The sequence below is a fragment of the Plasmodium brasilianum genome, chromosome 10, assembly GCF_023973825.1.
Source record: "Plasmodium brasilianum strain Bolivian I chromosome 10, whole genome shotgun sequence".
In the NCBI taxonomy this organism is placed as follows: domain Eukaryota; phylum Apicomplexa; class Aconoidasida; order Haemosporida; family Plasmodiidae; genus Plasmodium; species Plasmodium brasilianum.
In genome coordinates, this window is record NC_090123.1 from 35,778 (window position 1) to 52,655 (window position 16,878).

A 16,878-nucleotide genomic window follows, 5' to 3' on the forward strand; every position below is an offset into this window, starting at 1 on the left:
TATAAAAAATTAACTTTAAACAAAATTATTTAACTTCAATTCATTCGCATATATTCACAAAATATAACTTAATTACATATTACAGTGATTAAACTATTTCTTTTTGTGATTTTTAATTATTAGAAATTATTGAATTTATTTACAATATACAATGTATATAATATAGGTATATACTACTGTTCTAGATATTTCTAGAATAATTATTATTTTTAAGCTTTTCTACTAAATATTCTAATCTTATAAATATTATATTTCGGAAAAAGTAGTTAATAATGATAAAAAAAGTATTAGTTTTTACAACAATGAAGCAAAAGTAACAATAAGTTCAAAATATCTAGATTTTGTGAAAATTTCCGTATTTTACTGATTATAACGCGTGCTTTTTTTTATGGTTCATAATATCTTTAAAAAGTCATATTTGTTATACAATTCATAATATATTAAGATATATACATTTAAAAAAGGAATTATAAATTTTTTTTATTTTTGTATAATAATCATTGAAAATTATTATTTTTTGTTTTGTTTATATGCTTATTTGTAAATAACATATTTTTATACTTACGAATTATTTTATTTTTTTAATTAAACAAATATATTTATAAAAAATGTAAGAAAAAAAAACATGGTATAATACCCACATAAATTGTGTAAAAATCAGAATAATTTTGTTTCAGTAGTGCATTTTTTTAACCCTATCTTGAATAAAAATAAAAATCCTTTTTCTTCTTAATTTTTTTTTTATAAAAATTCAAAACATTTTTATAAAAGTAAACTAAATCAACAATTGCTTAACTTCACTAATATTATCATTAATATAGGCAACATGTAATTTATTTGTGATATATTTTATTAGACAAAATTAATGATCTCTTACATATATTATTACTAAATATTATCTATAGGCTAATATATCTGAAATTTTTTACGAATATTTTGAAGCATAAAATAAAATTATTTTATACGCACATGTATAACATTTACGGAAAGGAATATAAATTACGTAAAGTATTATAACATTTAATAATACCAAAAAAAATGAAAAAGTATTAAGGAATATATTAAAATGTTTCTTTGCAAAGTAGTGAAGTTTTTTACATACATTTTTCCATATATTTACCTTAATATTTCTAGATAGAACTATATTTTTGCAAAAAAAAAAATAAAATATATATATGCTATTTTATATTCTAAGCAATGCACTCTTATATATGCATATAGTACAATTAGAAAAATAATATTAAAATTAATTTTGCATGTCAATTTTAGTTTACAAGATAGCACTTTTAAGAAAATAAAGTATCATCTAAAAGGCTCGTATATAAATTTAATCAAAAATAATATATATTATACTCACATAATTGAATCCTCTACCCAAAATACAATATAATATTTTAATTAGAATATACTGGAGTTAATAGCATTAATAAATACATAATTTCATATAGAATAACTTACAATAAAAAATAATATAGTTCAAAAAAACAAAATTTATTGAACAAAAAATTTAGTAAAACTTAGGAAATTATTTTTTCTATGGATATTTTTCTTTAAAATGTTTACATTAATATAAGGCTTTTACGATTTATACATAAATACTCCGAAATAATATATTAAATTGTAACTCTTATACAACTAATATAAATGAAATAAATTTGATGTTTTATAAAATATAACTGTCAGAGCAGAAATATTTATACGTGTACGTTTTTATCCCATACTCTTTGTTGCATTTAGCGCCAGGGGTAATTATAAAAATATTATATATTAAATATATCATTTTAATTATATAATAATAATTTACAGAAGTTTTCCTAAGAAAATTACTTTTATAAAAAATAAATAATTAAAAAGAAAAAAAAATGGTAGGTCAAAGATGTTCAGATATTGTATTTTTTTTTTTCATTTCTATATTTTTATTTCTCTTGTAACATTTTCATACTATTTTTACTACAGTATTTATATTAAACATAATTTATTTTATTTATATTTTGACTGCATATTATATGTTTTTAAAAAATAATATATAATGTAAAATTACAAGAACAATACTTAATTTTTAATCTTTTTTATTTAATATGAGTTTGATTTTTGTGCAACATTACTTTTATATTTCCTATAAAAATAAAAATTCACCTATTACAGCTAATTATATGCATTAGATTTTTTATAGCATAATAATTACCATAAACTTATTTATCATAGAAAATACTAAAATCTCATTTTTCTACGGTGTCTATTCAAATTTTTTTTAATTACTTGATTACTTCTATGTTTATATAACATTTTTCTTTAACACAAAAACTTAAAGAATACAATGTAGATGTAGTATGTATGTATAGAAGTATTCATGTCAAAAACTAAAATTACATTTGTCATTTTTCCCCTGTAACTTTTTGTTATATATATTAAGAGATAGTGAAAAATTTATATTTACATATTTATATAAAAAGTTGTTTCATTTAATTTAATAACATGTGCTATTTCCAATATACGCCTTTATATAGTAGAATTTATAATATATATAAAAACTTATTTTATTGTTTATTATACGTTCTACTATTAGTGTATAATATATAAACTGTTTCACACGTGCACATTTCTTATCTTATAATAACAATTATTTACAATGCACTGTTGCAAAGAATAAAATATCTTTTTTATTCTTTGTACTACTTTAAATTATGAGTTATGTGCGTGCTATTATATATATAAAATATTTAATTTTAGTAAACTCAATAAATGCAAATATTTTAATACATTTTTAATATCATTTAGTGTAATTATATATACACTAGAAAAACAAAATATATGGAATTTTCTGATCTAACACTCCATACTTTTGATTTCTTGTAATTCTCTATATATTTTAATTGTTAATCTTTTTTACAAAGATAATATATCAATAAAGCATTCTTAAATAAGATAAATTAATATATCGTTTGCTATATCAGAGTTTACTGTCTACTGGTATATATGTTCTAATTTATGTATTTGTTTTCTTTTTTTTTTTATTTTTTACTTTTTCATTAGATGATTATATTGAAAAATATTCTTGTTAAAATTATTATTCATAGTATAAATTCAATATTTTCTTTCCCTTTCTTAAAAGATTACTCATGTAGCATAATACGCTACATTTAACTGTCTTCTATCCAAATTTGATTTTCTTTGTTCATACATGTATTCTGTTAATTCTAGTGTATCTGTATCTTCCAAATTACGTCTACTTGATTTTTTCTTTAATATTCGAGTATGCATCCACGACCAAATTGGAGTAAACTATTATTCAAATGATAAATATAATATGGTTATATAATAATTATTTCATATTTACTTTTTATTTATTTATCTATTAAACAATATATATAGCAGTAAATTAGAATATTTAAATTTATAAATTATATTAATAGTTACTTTATACAAGAGGAAGCCAAGGAAGAATATTACAATAAAAGGTATAACAATGTACGGAAGAATTTGAGAAGAACCAAAGGTTGATGGATTAATTACAAATTCTTGGTCAATATGAGCAGTATTATATGGACTTGAAACTTGTTTTTCTGCGGAAACTTCATTAATTATGCATGTCAAACGAGATAACTTTTCATTAAAACAACTGGGAATATGATTTTTTAGTTGCATAATATACGGATCAAATCTTGTTTTTGCACAGTCATACAGTTCATTATAAGTATTATCAGCATTAACAAGATAGGCACTAAATTTATTGTTACACATATTATTATGTTTTTCCAGTGTACTCTTAATGGAAACGTGATCTTTGCAATAATCATAAGCAATCTTCATTTTTTCAAACGTCTCCTTATTAGTATCTTTAAAAAAAGTACATTTGCATTTACCACGCTCATAAAGAATATTTGAAATATCATTAAGTATTCCAATAACTTTAGAAAATGAATCCTCCTCTAATTTACTTAATAATAATTCATTGCCTAACCAATAGTACAAATTATGACACTGTCCTTTACAATCCTTGTCATCTAAAGTAAGAGCTACATAACATAAAGCACTTAAAAGCTTATCTTGAACACTTTTAATTTTTTCATAATTATTTAATTGAGCCTTTTTTTCTGGAAATTCACTATTATCTTCAAACGCAAAGCAATAATTATAAGTTGACTCAAATTTTTTTCTATAATAAATTTTAGATGGTAGTGATTGTATAAAACTTTCCTTAGAGTTAATAAAATAAAAAAAAAAAAAAAAAATTTATGTATATAGAAAAGCCAAATCTTCAGAATTATTTTATTAATGTAGTTCATAAGAAAAAGAATATTCCAATGAATATATATAAATTACAATTTAAGATGATATGAACCTGCAGGATACCGGGCATTTTTGTATGTCTTGAATCTTAGAACATTCGAAATAGGAGAATAAAAAACATTTTTAAAATGCATTTATATATTATATATAAGAATACACAATGTATTCGTAATTTTCATAAATTTTATTAAACATATAAAAATGAAAAAATATATTATCTACCAGGAATTGTTTTCAAATATTTATAAGGTATAAATTATAATAATGAAATTATACTTATGTAAATGTAACATTTAAATATATAATATAACCAGAACAATACATAATATCATACACAAATAAAAAAGTTATAATATTATTTTAAAATTTTGTCACATATTCAAATGTTAAAAATTATAACTACTTATCATAAATTTAAGGTTTCTTCGAATATACCTATACCTGCGATATTACATGCAGGTATGAAAACAATTTTATCATTTAATATTCTTAAAAATATTTTTTTGGTTAATTTTTTTTTTCATTGTTAATATAAGAAATTATTATCTAACATATACAACAGCTATGTACACATATATATAATTGCATTTTCTTAGTGATGCATTCCTATATTTTAATTACATTTAAGTTCATTGTAAATTTTTAAATTAGGAATATATGAATTAATTGAAAATTCACATTATATTTTTCAGAACGTTCTATTCATTTAAATATTATTAGAATAGATAATAATAAAAATTTCAATAAATTAGTAGCAAAAATTAATATAAAGTTATCTAATGTGCATTTAACTCAATATATAAATATTTAATTCTCTGATATATACAATTTATCTTGAATATCTCTATATATTACATTATATTAATATTATATTTTTATTACTTGTAAAATTTAATGCTTCAAATTTTCTTTGCATATTTTTAACTAAAAATATTAATATATATACAATCATATTATTATTTATATTAAAGGTTATTTATTAATATTTTTATATAGATACAATAAATAACAGAGATTATAATATTATAAATATATTTATCAATTTGATGAAAATGATAACCTGTTTTACATATAATTTATTATTTTAATATATATTTATTTATATTAGCCTTAACTCTTCATTATTATATTACATTTAAATAAATTGATAAAAAATGTTTAACTTAAAATGAGGCTAAAATTTGTTTTGCATAGTTCGTATTTCTCAAGAAAAAGCACACAATAAAATAAATTCCTTAAATACATTTTTATTAACAATATATTACCAAATTATTATCTCCTTTTATTATGAAGAGTTTTTATTACTGCTTTTTGACATTATTAAATTTATGGAGTTATTAATATATTCATTAAATAGTTCTTTATGTTTTGTATCGTACTACTAAAAAAGGAGCACTGCAATAATTTTGACTAACATTTGTATTGAAATGAATATATTATTTTTTGGAAACATTAATATCTTATTTTTTATTAGTTTTATATTTTGTGATTTTATTTTTTATATACATATTAGATTAAGTAGACAATATTTTCATAATTCATCACTAAAATAATTAGTTATCCATAAAGTTAATATTTTTAAATAAATATTTAGAAATCCATTTTATTATTATGTATCTCTATGATAAATCTCTAAACACGTATAATTATATTTTATTCAGTTTTTTAAACATTTTTATATAAGTATATAGATTCCTCTTTTCTATTATAATTTTACTTAGGTTTTTTATTACTTTTAATCCATAGTTATAAAAAAGAATAAATAATTTTCACATAAATGTAAATATTCTTAAAAATGCTTAATTTATAAAAAAATAATTTATTTTAAAAAAATTAATGACTAGTAGCTAACCGCGTTATGGATATAATTACATTAATAGGAATAAAAATATCCTAAAACTTAATATCATATCTGTAAAAAATTTCATTCATTAATCATTTACTTAATAGGAGCTTTATTTTATTAGACGCTTACATTTTTTTCTTATTTATGCTTATCTTATGAAATCTTTGCTCCTTGATTTCTTCAACAGTAAATATAAACTTATATTTAAGTATAATTTTCTTCTTTTTTAATTTCATGCATAATATATGACATGTTTTCTGAAATTATTGAAGAATTATACAAATTTTCACACACACAATAAAAATAAGAGTAAAACTTTATTATATTTATTTCTAAAAAAAGTATGGTTTATATAATGATATACGTAAAAAAATGTACAAAAAATAATATTGCAATATTTCATTTTTACATAGTTTGTTGTTAAAATACGCAAAAAAAAAAAATAATAATAATAAAATAAATATTATTATATCATTTTTTATAACAAGCAAATATTTTGTATTTTAATAATAATACAAAATTTTCATAATTGCATTCCAATACAATTAGAAGTTGCTTGTCAAATATTTTCTTTTTGAATATATAATTTATATAAAGTAAAAAATGCATTTTATTATATATATATCTATATATTTATTTATTTTTTTTTAATATAATTATAAAAACTAATTACTTAATACTCTCAGAATAAATAAAAATATTATGAAAAAATATGACACGCGCAGAAAAATACTCACCTGCATTCAATATATATCTATATTTATAGCATAGTCGTAATTATATTTATTTTATAATCTATTTAATAGGTTACTAAATCTTATAAAATCAAATATTAAATGTTTATATAAATTCATTTACTATTTTCCATATATTATTTATTGTAAATTCTGTTATAAATTTTATTTTTATTTAATTTTCCTTAATAATTACGAGCGCTATATAAAAATAAAAAAATTTCTTGTATTATTAGTATATTTTATATGTTAATAAAAATATGATCAGTATATTGTTATGAATTCTTTTACATTAAAGAATTTTATAAAAATTAAATATAATCATAAAGTCTATTGAATTTTTACAAAAGTTTTTCATTTCATGTTGTATAAAAATACAACACATTAAATATAATAATATATTAAATAAAGGGCACCACAAAAAAATAAAAATAAAGAAAGAATGCGACCAAAAAATATAAATAAATACGAACTATTATTTTACAGAATTAAAAAAACCAATTGTATAAATTATATGTCTAAATATTATAATAATATTTTTCTTATTATTTAAGTTCATTTATAGTTATTCTAACACGCAATTTTGTTAAACAAATATATTATTGTACATAATATTGGGTTATTCGATTTTTTTTATATGATTCCTTTCAAAGCCTTTTTATCACATTTTAGATTAAGTACATTATATATAATTCCTTAGAATACAAATAATAAAAAAATATTTCTACTTTCCTTTAGTTTTGTAATTATATTTATAACAGAATATGTTAAAACTTCTAATGTTTTTACTATATATCTATTAGTTATCAATATCGTGCTAGATAATTGTTCATAACAATTTATTGTTAACCTTATCATACATAAAATATGTATCATTTTGTATTATACATTTAAGGATAACACATTTAATACAGTTTTATGTTATATAGTTTATAATTTCATATAAATTTTTTATGTTTGTTTATTTTCTTATTTAAGGATTTTTTAATTTCATTATAACGTCGCTATTTGAATAATTCATTATATCTTTCATATTTTAGTGGTTGTCTTCTATTTAAACTAGTATCCTTATTCTTTTAATTTCAACTTTTATTTTTTCTTCTATTATCTTGTCCTTATTAAATAGTATTACATATAGATTATAATTTATTATATTTTAAATATGTTTATTCTAGTTCGTTATCCAAGTTGATACAATAAAGGGAAAATTAACTACAAACATAAATAGTAAGTACTCAATATCTTTTAGTATTTCTACTCTGACGACTTGAAATATAAATATATTATTATTTCCCTATATTGCTGTATAAACAACCCTTCACGTTTCTTTTTTTTGTCTGCTTATATAACTATGACAAAAGGGAAGTGAACTAACATAAAAATGTAAAATATAAAAAAAATATAATATAGTATTATATTATTGTTGTAAATTTTAAAGTACATTTAATTATAAACAGTAATATAAAATATATATATTTTAATGTAAAATGCGTATGTACTTTGTAAAAAAAAAAAAAAAAATTATAATTACTGTGATTATAGAGCAACAAATAATCCTAGACAGAACAAAAGAGAATCAGAAGTATTATATAAACACACTTATGCACTAGCATTATAAACAATAGTACGCAAAAGTATATTAACTTTTGATACTTATTATATATAATTCGACCTTAATTTATTAGATCTCGCTTATTGGGCATCCATTTTTCTTAATTCTCAGCCTTGTACTGGACAGGGGGAATTAAGTAAAACTTATAATACAACATTTTTTGACGAAAAGGAATAAACTTTCTATCTATTATTTGATGAGGATCTTTTAGATACTCACTTCCTTTCAGGTTTCTACACATTACTTTGTCTATCTGAGATATCACTTCCAATATTTACTTCTCCCTTTTCACCACTAAGCACTAACACTTATGTGAAAATTCAGAAACATGTAATTTAAGCTATCATTAAATATTTTCTCATCTACATATTTTTTAGAAGCTTCTAGTGTTGTAGGGATGCTTTTATATAACCATACTGTCTTACCATGAGGATTACTCACCTGACAACATCTAATTAATCTAAAAGTGATCGTTTTTTCTGCTTGAGAATACGCATTTTCCTTTTATCTACCATTTGATTTATATTTAACAGCATATTTTGAGAATATGAAATCTCCTTTTCCTCAGTTAAATTAAAACATATGTAATAAATAATTGGGATTATAACCTTCTTCGAATGTAAAATAATCTTAACAAGTATCCTTTCCAAATGCATTATAACAATCCACTCTGTAAATTTTATATAGCGATTTAATTTAACTAAAGTATTTATCATATTAGATATATATAAAATCATCATAACTATTAACACAAGAATTAGCAGTGCTATGATTTTTAAAATAATTATACAAATACATTTTTTTCTTTTCATTCGTTCAAAATGTCATTTGGATCGTAATGGATGTGAAAATAACTTTTAGATTCATAGTAATATTTATTTTTAACATAGCAAATTTTACTAAAATATGAATCATAATACTTTTTTGGATATTTATAAAACATTTTTCATATTTCATAATATTACACGTACGTGAATTATGACCAACGATTATTACTGTACTCTGAGTTAAGTATTGTAGAATAGTTCTTAAAATTTCTCTCAATTTTAATACAGAGTTCACTAATTCCTTGATATTTCCCCTTAAATTTTTGAAATTCTTTACATTCTTCATCAAAACAATAAAAAGTCGTTTCATTATTAAATATTTCTTACAATTTAAATTCCGGTAAATCTCTTTTAAGATCATTCTAAAAATAAAGGAAAAAATATGAGTTATATAAGTGCTAAAATATTTTCTATAAACAAAAATTCATTGTTCTTCTAAAGAAATGGATTATTAAAATAATAATATTTCAATATTTTCATTTACTATAAACCGCGTATGTGTCATATGACCTCCATTATAGATTGCATTTTATTATAGCTTATCTGAACTTACTAAAATGACATTGTTAATTAATATAACTTTCTATATATAAAAAACAATAGCACATAATCTTTTATTATAATACGTATAACTTTATATTTATTTTAAAAAATGAATTTATATTTATTAGTAATAACTCCTTTTTGATATATATATGGATATTATATATAAAACTGTTATATATGTCATATAAATGCGACAATTTAATTTTGAAAAAATAAAAAAATTCTTAGGTGAATAATTATCGAATAAATTATACTATAATATATTATTGTTTTGTACAATATTGATATTTATAAATGTTATAAGATTATGTGTTAATGTATAATAAAGAAGTTAATATTACGATTGCATAAACATAAATACTTGTTTTTATAGCAATATATTCCTAGCAATTTTATATTACATATTAAAGAAATTGTTATACATTGGTATTTTGTTTCTTTAAATAATAAATATTTTTTACAAACACTGATTACATTTCAGGATGAAAATTAATATACTAACTAACGTATTTATCCAAGTTAGTAGGTTATTCTAATGCATAATCTCCTTATAATATTAAGCTAACTTTTTATACAAATATAAAAATTTTAATATATCGAGAAAAAATATTATTCTTTAATAAATGTATATTTAATAAATGATTTAAATTATATATAAAGTGCTTCTTAGGGAATAATTTTATTAATTATATCTAAAATACCTGAAAGGATTGTTATACACTATAATTATAAAATTACACACATCGTTTTACTTCTTTTAAATATTGGAAACTTAAAATATTACGTTGTTGTATATTACAATTGTATTTACATAATATTATTTATTTGCACAATTTATATCAATATATATACGATTGTACAATGATATTATGAATTATACTGAGTAAAGAATTACATAAATAAAAGCTAAATAAGTTCATTTTAAAAACAAAATACAATGACTAATATATATTTTCAAAATAAAAAGATACAATTTCAGATGTAAATAAGTGCATAATCTTGATAATATATATTATATAATATAAATATATATGTAACAGTTATTTCAAAATTACGTAAATTCTTAATAATTATGAAAACATATATTAAATGATTTTTCAATTATATATAATTATATTCTTCATTTTCATGAATTCAATATTATTTTTAAAGGAAAATAAGTATATTTATGATCTTTATTATTCGTATTATGTATTTCCTTAAAATTTTTGTAATCATTTTATATAGTTTATTAAAGTATCATTCATCCCCAAAACAACAATCTTAATAAGTTATCAAAATCGTTAACATTATTCTCTATATGGTATCCGCTATATGTTTATATGAATTCAAATAATTTAAAATACTTTTCTAAGAGTGATTACAATATAAATTGATGTCTAATTTTTTATATTAAGTAATAATATAATACACCTTCATAAGAATAAAATTTTTATAAAGCTGTATTAATAACAATTATCATAATAAAATGATATATAAACATTCATATTTATATTATTTACCCATTAAGTTTTAATATATATTTATTAAATAAAGTAAAAAAAAATTTGAATATAAATATATAAAAATTAAAAATATATAGCAACATATATTATATTTGTTTTGTAAACTCTGAAATAAATTTTTAAATTTGCATAAATGTATATTAGTAATAGTTGTTCTTCTTTTAGCTTCTGAGCTTAGAATATATTAACGCTATTAATTGAGAACACAATAAACATTCATAATTATAAAAAAAACGAAATATATTTTTATATTATAATATTAAATAAAAATATAATGTAATTGAGTGAAATGTTAAATAAAAAAATATTCATTTGCATTTATACCATATATGTATATTAAGTTTTTATTATTATTTTTTTTTTGTACAATAATATATATTTTTGCTTTCCAAAAATAAAAATTGTAAATACATTTCCCCGTGTTTTTTAATTTTTTATTACATTTTTTATTTATTTCATAAATTACCCTTTTATTCTTTATATTTCCAAGTATAATTTTCCTTTAAAATATAGTATTATTATAGATTAAAAATAGCCTTAAATTAATACATAATTTTTGTGTATTATTTTTATGAATCATAGATAATAAAAAATAAGTGCATTATGTATATTAATTACATTTACTTCTTTTTAATATAATAAATAAAAAGAATATTATATTCTATGATACTAAATAATAATATGTGCAAATAAAAATAATCATATAATATTATAAATAAATATAGCCATGTTAAATACAAATTTAAGTTATATAAAAGTTTGTTAAAAGAAAATTTTAGAGTACGAATAATATACTATTTTTCCTATTGGAAAAATTATAAATGAATTCATAATATACTATTCTGTTTAAATAAATACTATTGAAAACATATTCTTAAGGAGAAACATAAACAATTAATATTTTTACATAACATAAAAATTTCTTATGACAAGAAAATTATTCTGTAACGTGTTATTGTTACACTTTCTAAATTTTTACACAATTAAAAATTAAAAATCCATTATAAGCAAAAAATTATAATTACTTAAAAAAAAAAAACAAAAAGTAAATTATTACAATTAAAATGGTTTTTTTGAATTGCTAAATCAATTTTCGTATAATGAAATAAATATATTTTTATTCCACTAATGTATATGTTCATATGTTTACATTCTTAATGACAACCTCTTGTATTTCTTACAAACATTTATCATTTCAACAGCAAAAATGTTACCTAATTAAAAAGAATTTTTTACGTATAAATAAGTTAAAGCATAAAAACTGATAAAGTAAACAGTAGAAAAATTGTACTATCAAATAAATTATAATAAAATGTAAGTTCCATTTAATACAATTAAGAGAATACTTTAATTTTTTTTACACCCTCAAAAATTCATTGGTATATTTATTTATCATGATTTTTTTTATTTTTTCCTTTTACTTATTTAAAAATGATAATAATAATAATGTGCAAATTTATTATATCAAAAATTTTTATGTAATATATTTAAAACATAACTAAATCAACAATTACTTAATTGAAATAATTAAATAATAAATGCAGAAATACTTTGATTTTCTGGAACATTATAATTCGCATAAATCTAATAATCCCTTACATGCAGTTTCTACTAAAACTAAAATTCCATTAATAAACCTAGACTATATTTTAGATATAGCCTGAATTCCAAATCTATATTAATGAATTATATGAAAAAAAATATAATTCGATATTGTTACCTTACCTTATTAAAAAAATAACAGTTATAAATATTCGCATATTATTTATGGTAAAAGTAAACTATATATGTGCATAAAACCATAAAATAATATTAATATTTACATAATTTATCTGTGTATTACCATAAAAAATTGGATAAATATAAAAATAAATTCTTACAGATAATGAAATGGTTGTAGAAAATACATATTAATTTTAATTAATGAAATGATAATTTATGTTTTTTTAGACATATAAAACATTTATAGAATATTACATATATTTCTGGGAAGAATAAATATCCTTTGTACATATTATCTATTAATATGTGATTAAATTTAATTCGTTAATTAAATGTTTGAATGATAACAAAATAAGAGTCCTATACATTACATTTATCTATAAATATGCAATGTAATTAGTTTTAATTAATTTTTTCATAAACGAAATAACACTGCAATTATGTAGAATAATAAAATTATAAATATTCTTAACTTCTCATTAAACTGTAAGAATTTAGAATTCCTAAATTAGTGAACTATTATAAATAATCTTTATATAAAATGAACTTCGCCTTGTTATATATTAATAATTCCCCATTTTATATCTTTCAAAAAATAAAAGTAAATGTGTTTTAGTAAATTTTTACAGCAAATATGTATAGTACATATCTCAACAGAGATATTTTACAAAATATATATTAAGTTTTTCCTTTAGTAAATATATGTATACTTATCAGTGCAATAATATATACTTCTTTTCATTAAATACAAAAAAAGACACATTTATTGCTAAATTAAAACTAATCTGATAATTTCTAATTATTTAAACAAATAGTAATATTCGTTTAGGAAAGGGTAAAAAATAGTAAGCAAATTTTTTATTATTTCAAATATAATTAAACAAAATACTCTAAAAAATTATGTAAATTATACTTTTATGTTTTCATTTTAAAGCACATGAAAATATCCTTCAAAAGAATATATTTAAATGTACAAATTTATGTTATATGCATTAATATATAATTAAGTTTACATATTAATTTAAAATACAAATTTAAAAAAAATAAAACGTTCACATTCATAAAATAACTAAGAACATATATTATTATTTTTAGGAATTAGAAAAGGCATTAATGTGTAATTCCTTGCATAAAGATTCTTCAATTAAATATATGTTTATTATACATATGACTAATGATATTATAGATATCACGTCAAATTGAAAGATTTGCGACCTAAAACGTACATATTTTTTATTATTCATTTCACTTTTTACTGAACTTAATTTTTTCAAATTTTTTAGCTTTTCTATGATAATAAAAAATGTACGATATAAGTGTGACACCTAATATTAAAAAGGGTATAACATATAATATAACACTAAATAATGCTCCTAGTACACTAGCGGAAGAGCTCCCTGCCGAAGTCCATAAGGGTTTCGTTAACCATTCAAGATAAGGCTTTAATTTGTCCTCATATTCTTTTAAAATCGTTCCCAATCCTGATAGATTCCAAAATCCTTTTCCGTCAGATGGTAAACGCAGAGATATATCTACTATAAGTACAGTTGATAACAACAAAAAAAATAATATAGGCAAAGCTAATCTTAATGATAATTTTTCAAGCATTATTTTTTTGTAAGTCTTATCACTAATATTCTTGTTGCCTTTAAGAAAATCTATATAATCAAGTTCTTTGAATATTTTTTTTTCAAGGCGAGAGTACTTTTTTGTTTCAAATGTAGAACATTTATTGTCCATATCTTGTTTATGGCCATCATAATTATTTAATGAACCTCTATATAATTGTTTCTTTTTTTCAGTGCATTCCTTTTCATTATTATATATATCCTTTTTTTTGTTCACTCCATTATTATATATACCATCTCTTAACATTGCAACATTTGAATCCTTATCCTGCTTATATTTTTCTAGTAATCCATAAGTACTGGAATCTAATTTTCTACCAATGTTGTAGTGCTTATTTTGGTATTTGCTAAACATACTCTAAATACCCAAAATAAATAATTATTATTAAAAGAATAAATAATACAATTGTGAAAACATGATTCATTAAAATATAAAACGAAAAATATGAATTATACAAATATTCTTTAATAATTTTATCGTACTACATTATTGCTTAAAAGGGGTATCCACGTTAAAAAGTTAAATACAACTATTTTAATAAATAAGAAAATCATAATGCTTTTTTCCATGGTATGTTTTTTTAATATATTAATATATTTAGTAAAAAATATATTAACAGCTATGCAATATCCTTCTAAAGACAAACGATATGATATTTATTTAAAATTAATTTTTTTTTTTTTGATACGTACTTAATAGAATTTATATAAATACAGAATATAACACTGATATACGAAAATAATATTAAAAAGGTATTATATGATCTTTAACGTAATAGTGTTTATTAAAAAAAATAACTTTCAATTAAATAAAATAATTTTAATTCATGCAAAAATATTCGAAATATGTAATTTAATTATTCAATGTAATCCACTAATTAAATAATTTTTTTATTAATTTTTTTAAAAATAAACTATGAAAAAAATAATGTTTTCATATTATAAGGAAATATGGAGTTTATACACCATATGGAACGTATAGTATATATATAAAATACAATGCTGCATATTCCAAAAGGATAACTAAAGAATATAATGTCATTAAGTATTATAATTTTATCAGTATGATATTTTGGAAGAACTTCTTTCTAAAAAAGTGTTAATTATAAGAAAATAATAATAGTAATAATAAATGAAGATAACTATGTTTTATGGAATATTTTGTTATATATTAATATGTCGACATGTTTTATTTACGTATAAAGAACATACAAACTTTTTTAGTCTATACTATGCATAAAGAATATAATATTATCGAAATATCTAATCTCTGAAAAAATATATAACCTTATGTAAGACCTAATTTTTCTTTTTTTGCGAAATTTTTTGAAAGATATAGGTTTAATTAAATTTAATATATACCATTATTTCTAAATGACGAATATTTATAATGAACTACATAATTTTTTTTTTTTTTAATTAACTGTATACATTTAGTAGAAATAATTATATAGTCAAAAAATATAAAAAAGAGAAAGGATATTAAATGTATAATTAGCACAGATACAGTAAAAATAATTTGATCAATTTAGAAATATATCATAAGAAATAAATTTACAAATAATATGCAGAGCACAAGTGACTTGTAACAAATGATAAAGCACAAAAATGTAATTTACTAAAAAGTGTGGTTTAATAATTTTTCAATTTACAATTTTCAAATAAATTTATTATTTTTTGTTTATTCATTTAAAATACGTAATGCTTGAAATGCATTTTAGAGGTATATCTTAATAAAACAATATGCATATATAAAAATATAACATTTTTTAAAAAATACTTTTAATGGAAAAAGCCCATTTTTCACAAATAGATTATTTTCTTAAGAGCTAAAGAGAAGAAGATACTTATAAAAATATCATTTTCATAAAAATTTATTTTAATAATCTAATATATAATTTTATATTATTCTTATTAAAAAGTTTTAACCTGCAATATAATAATTTAATAATTAAAAGATAGAAAAAATTACCTAAAATTAAAACGCTATTTTTAAATTACAACAATTAACGTTATTTTATGTTTATTGATTTGGTGTATATATTATTATCTTAACCACACTAATTAATTCTTTTATTTAGTTTCTTTTAGGTTTTTGCTCAATTTTATTGTCTCACTTCTTTATTCTCATTTAATATCTCTTTATGTAATATAATTTAATCCATTTT

The 16,878-nt window shown here is 19.1% G+C and overlaps 2 protein-coding genes across 2 annotated transcripts; both read right to left on the reverse strand.

The window, feature by feature from the left end:
* Positions 1–3,117: 3,117 nt before the first annotated feature.
* MKS88_003075 (PIR protein) lies at positions 3,118–4,360 on the reverse strand (the record flags this gene model as incomplete). The annotated part of the gene is made up of 3 exons (XM_067216136.1): positions 3,118–3,282; positions 3,418–4,197; positions 4,343–4,360. 3 exons carry the CDS (start codon positions 4,358–4,360, stop codon positions 3,118–3,120), a joined length of 963 nt encoding a protein of 320 aa, XP_067072814.1.
* Positions 4,361–14,327: 9,967 nt separating this feature from the next.
* Positions 14,328–15,280, reverse strand: MKS88_003076 (fam-l protein; the record flags this gene model as incomplete). Its single annotated transcript, XM_067216137.1, has 2 exons — positions 14,328–15,068; positions 15,194–15,280. The coding sequence occupies 2 exons, from the start codon at positions 15,278–15,280 to the stop codon at positions 14,328–14,330; spliced, it is 828 nt and encodes a 275-aa protein (XP_067072815.1).
* Positions 15,281–16,878: the final 1,598 nt, after the last annotated feature.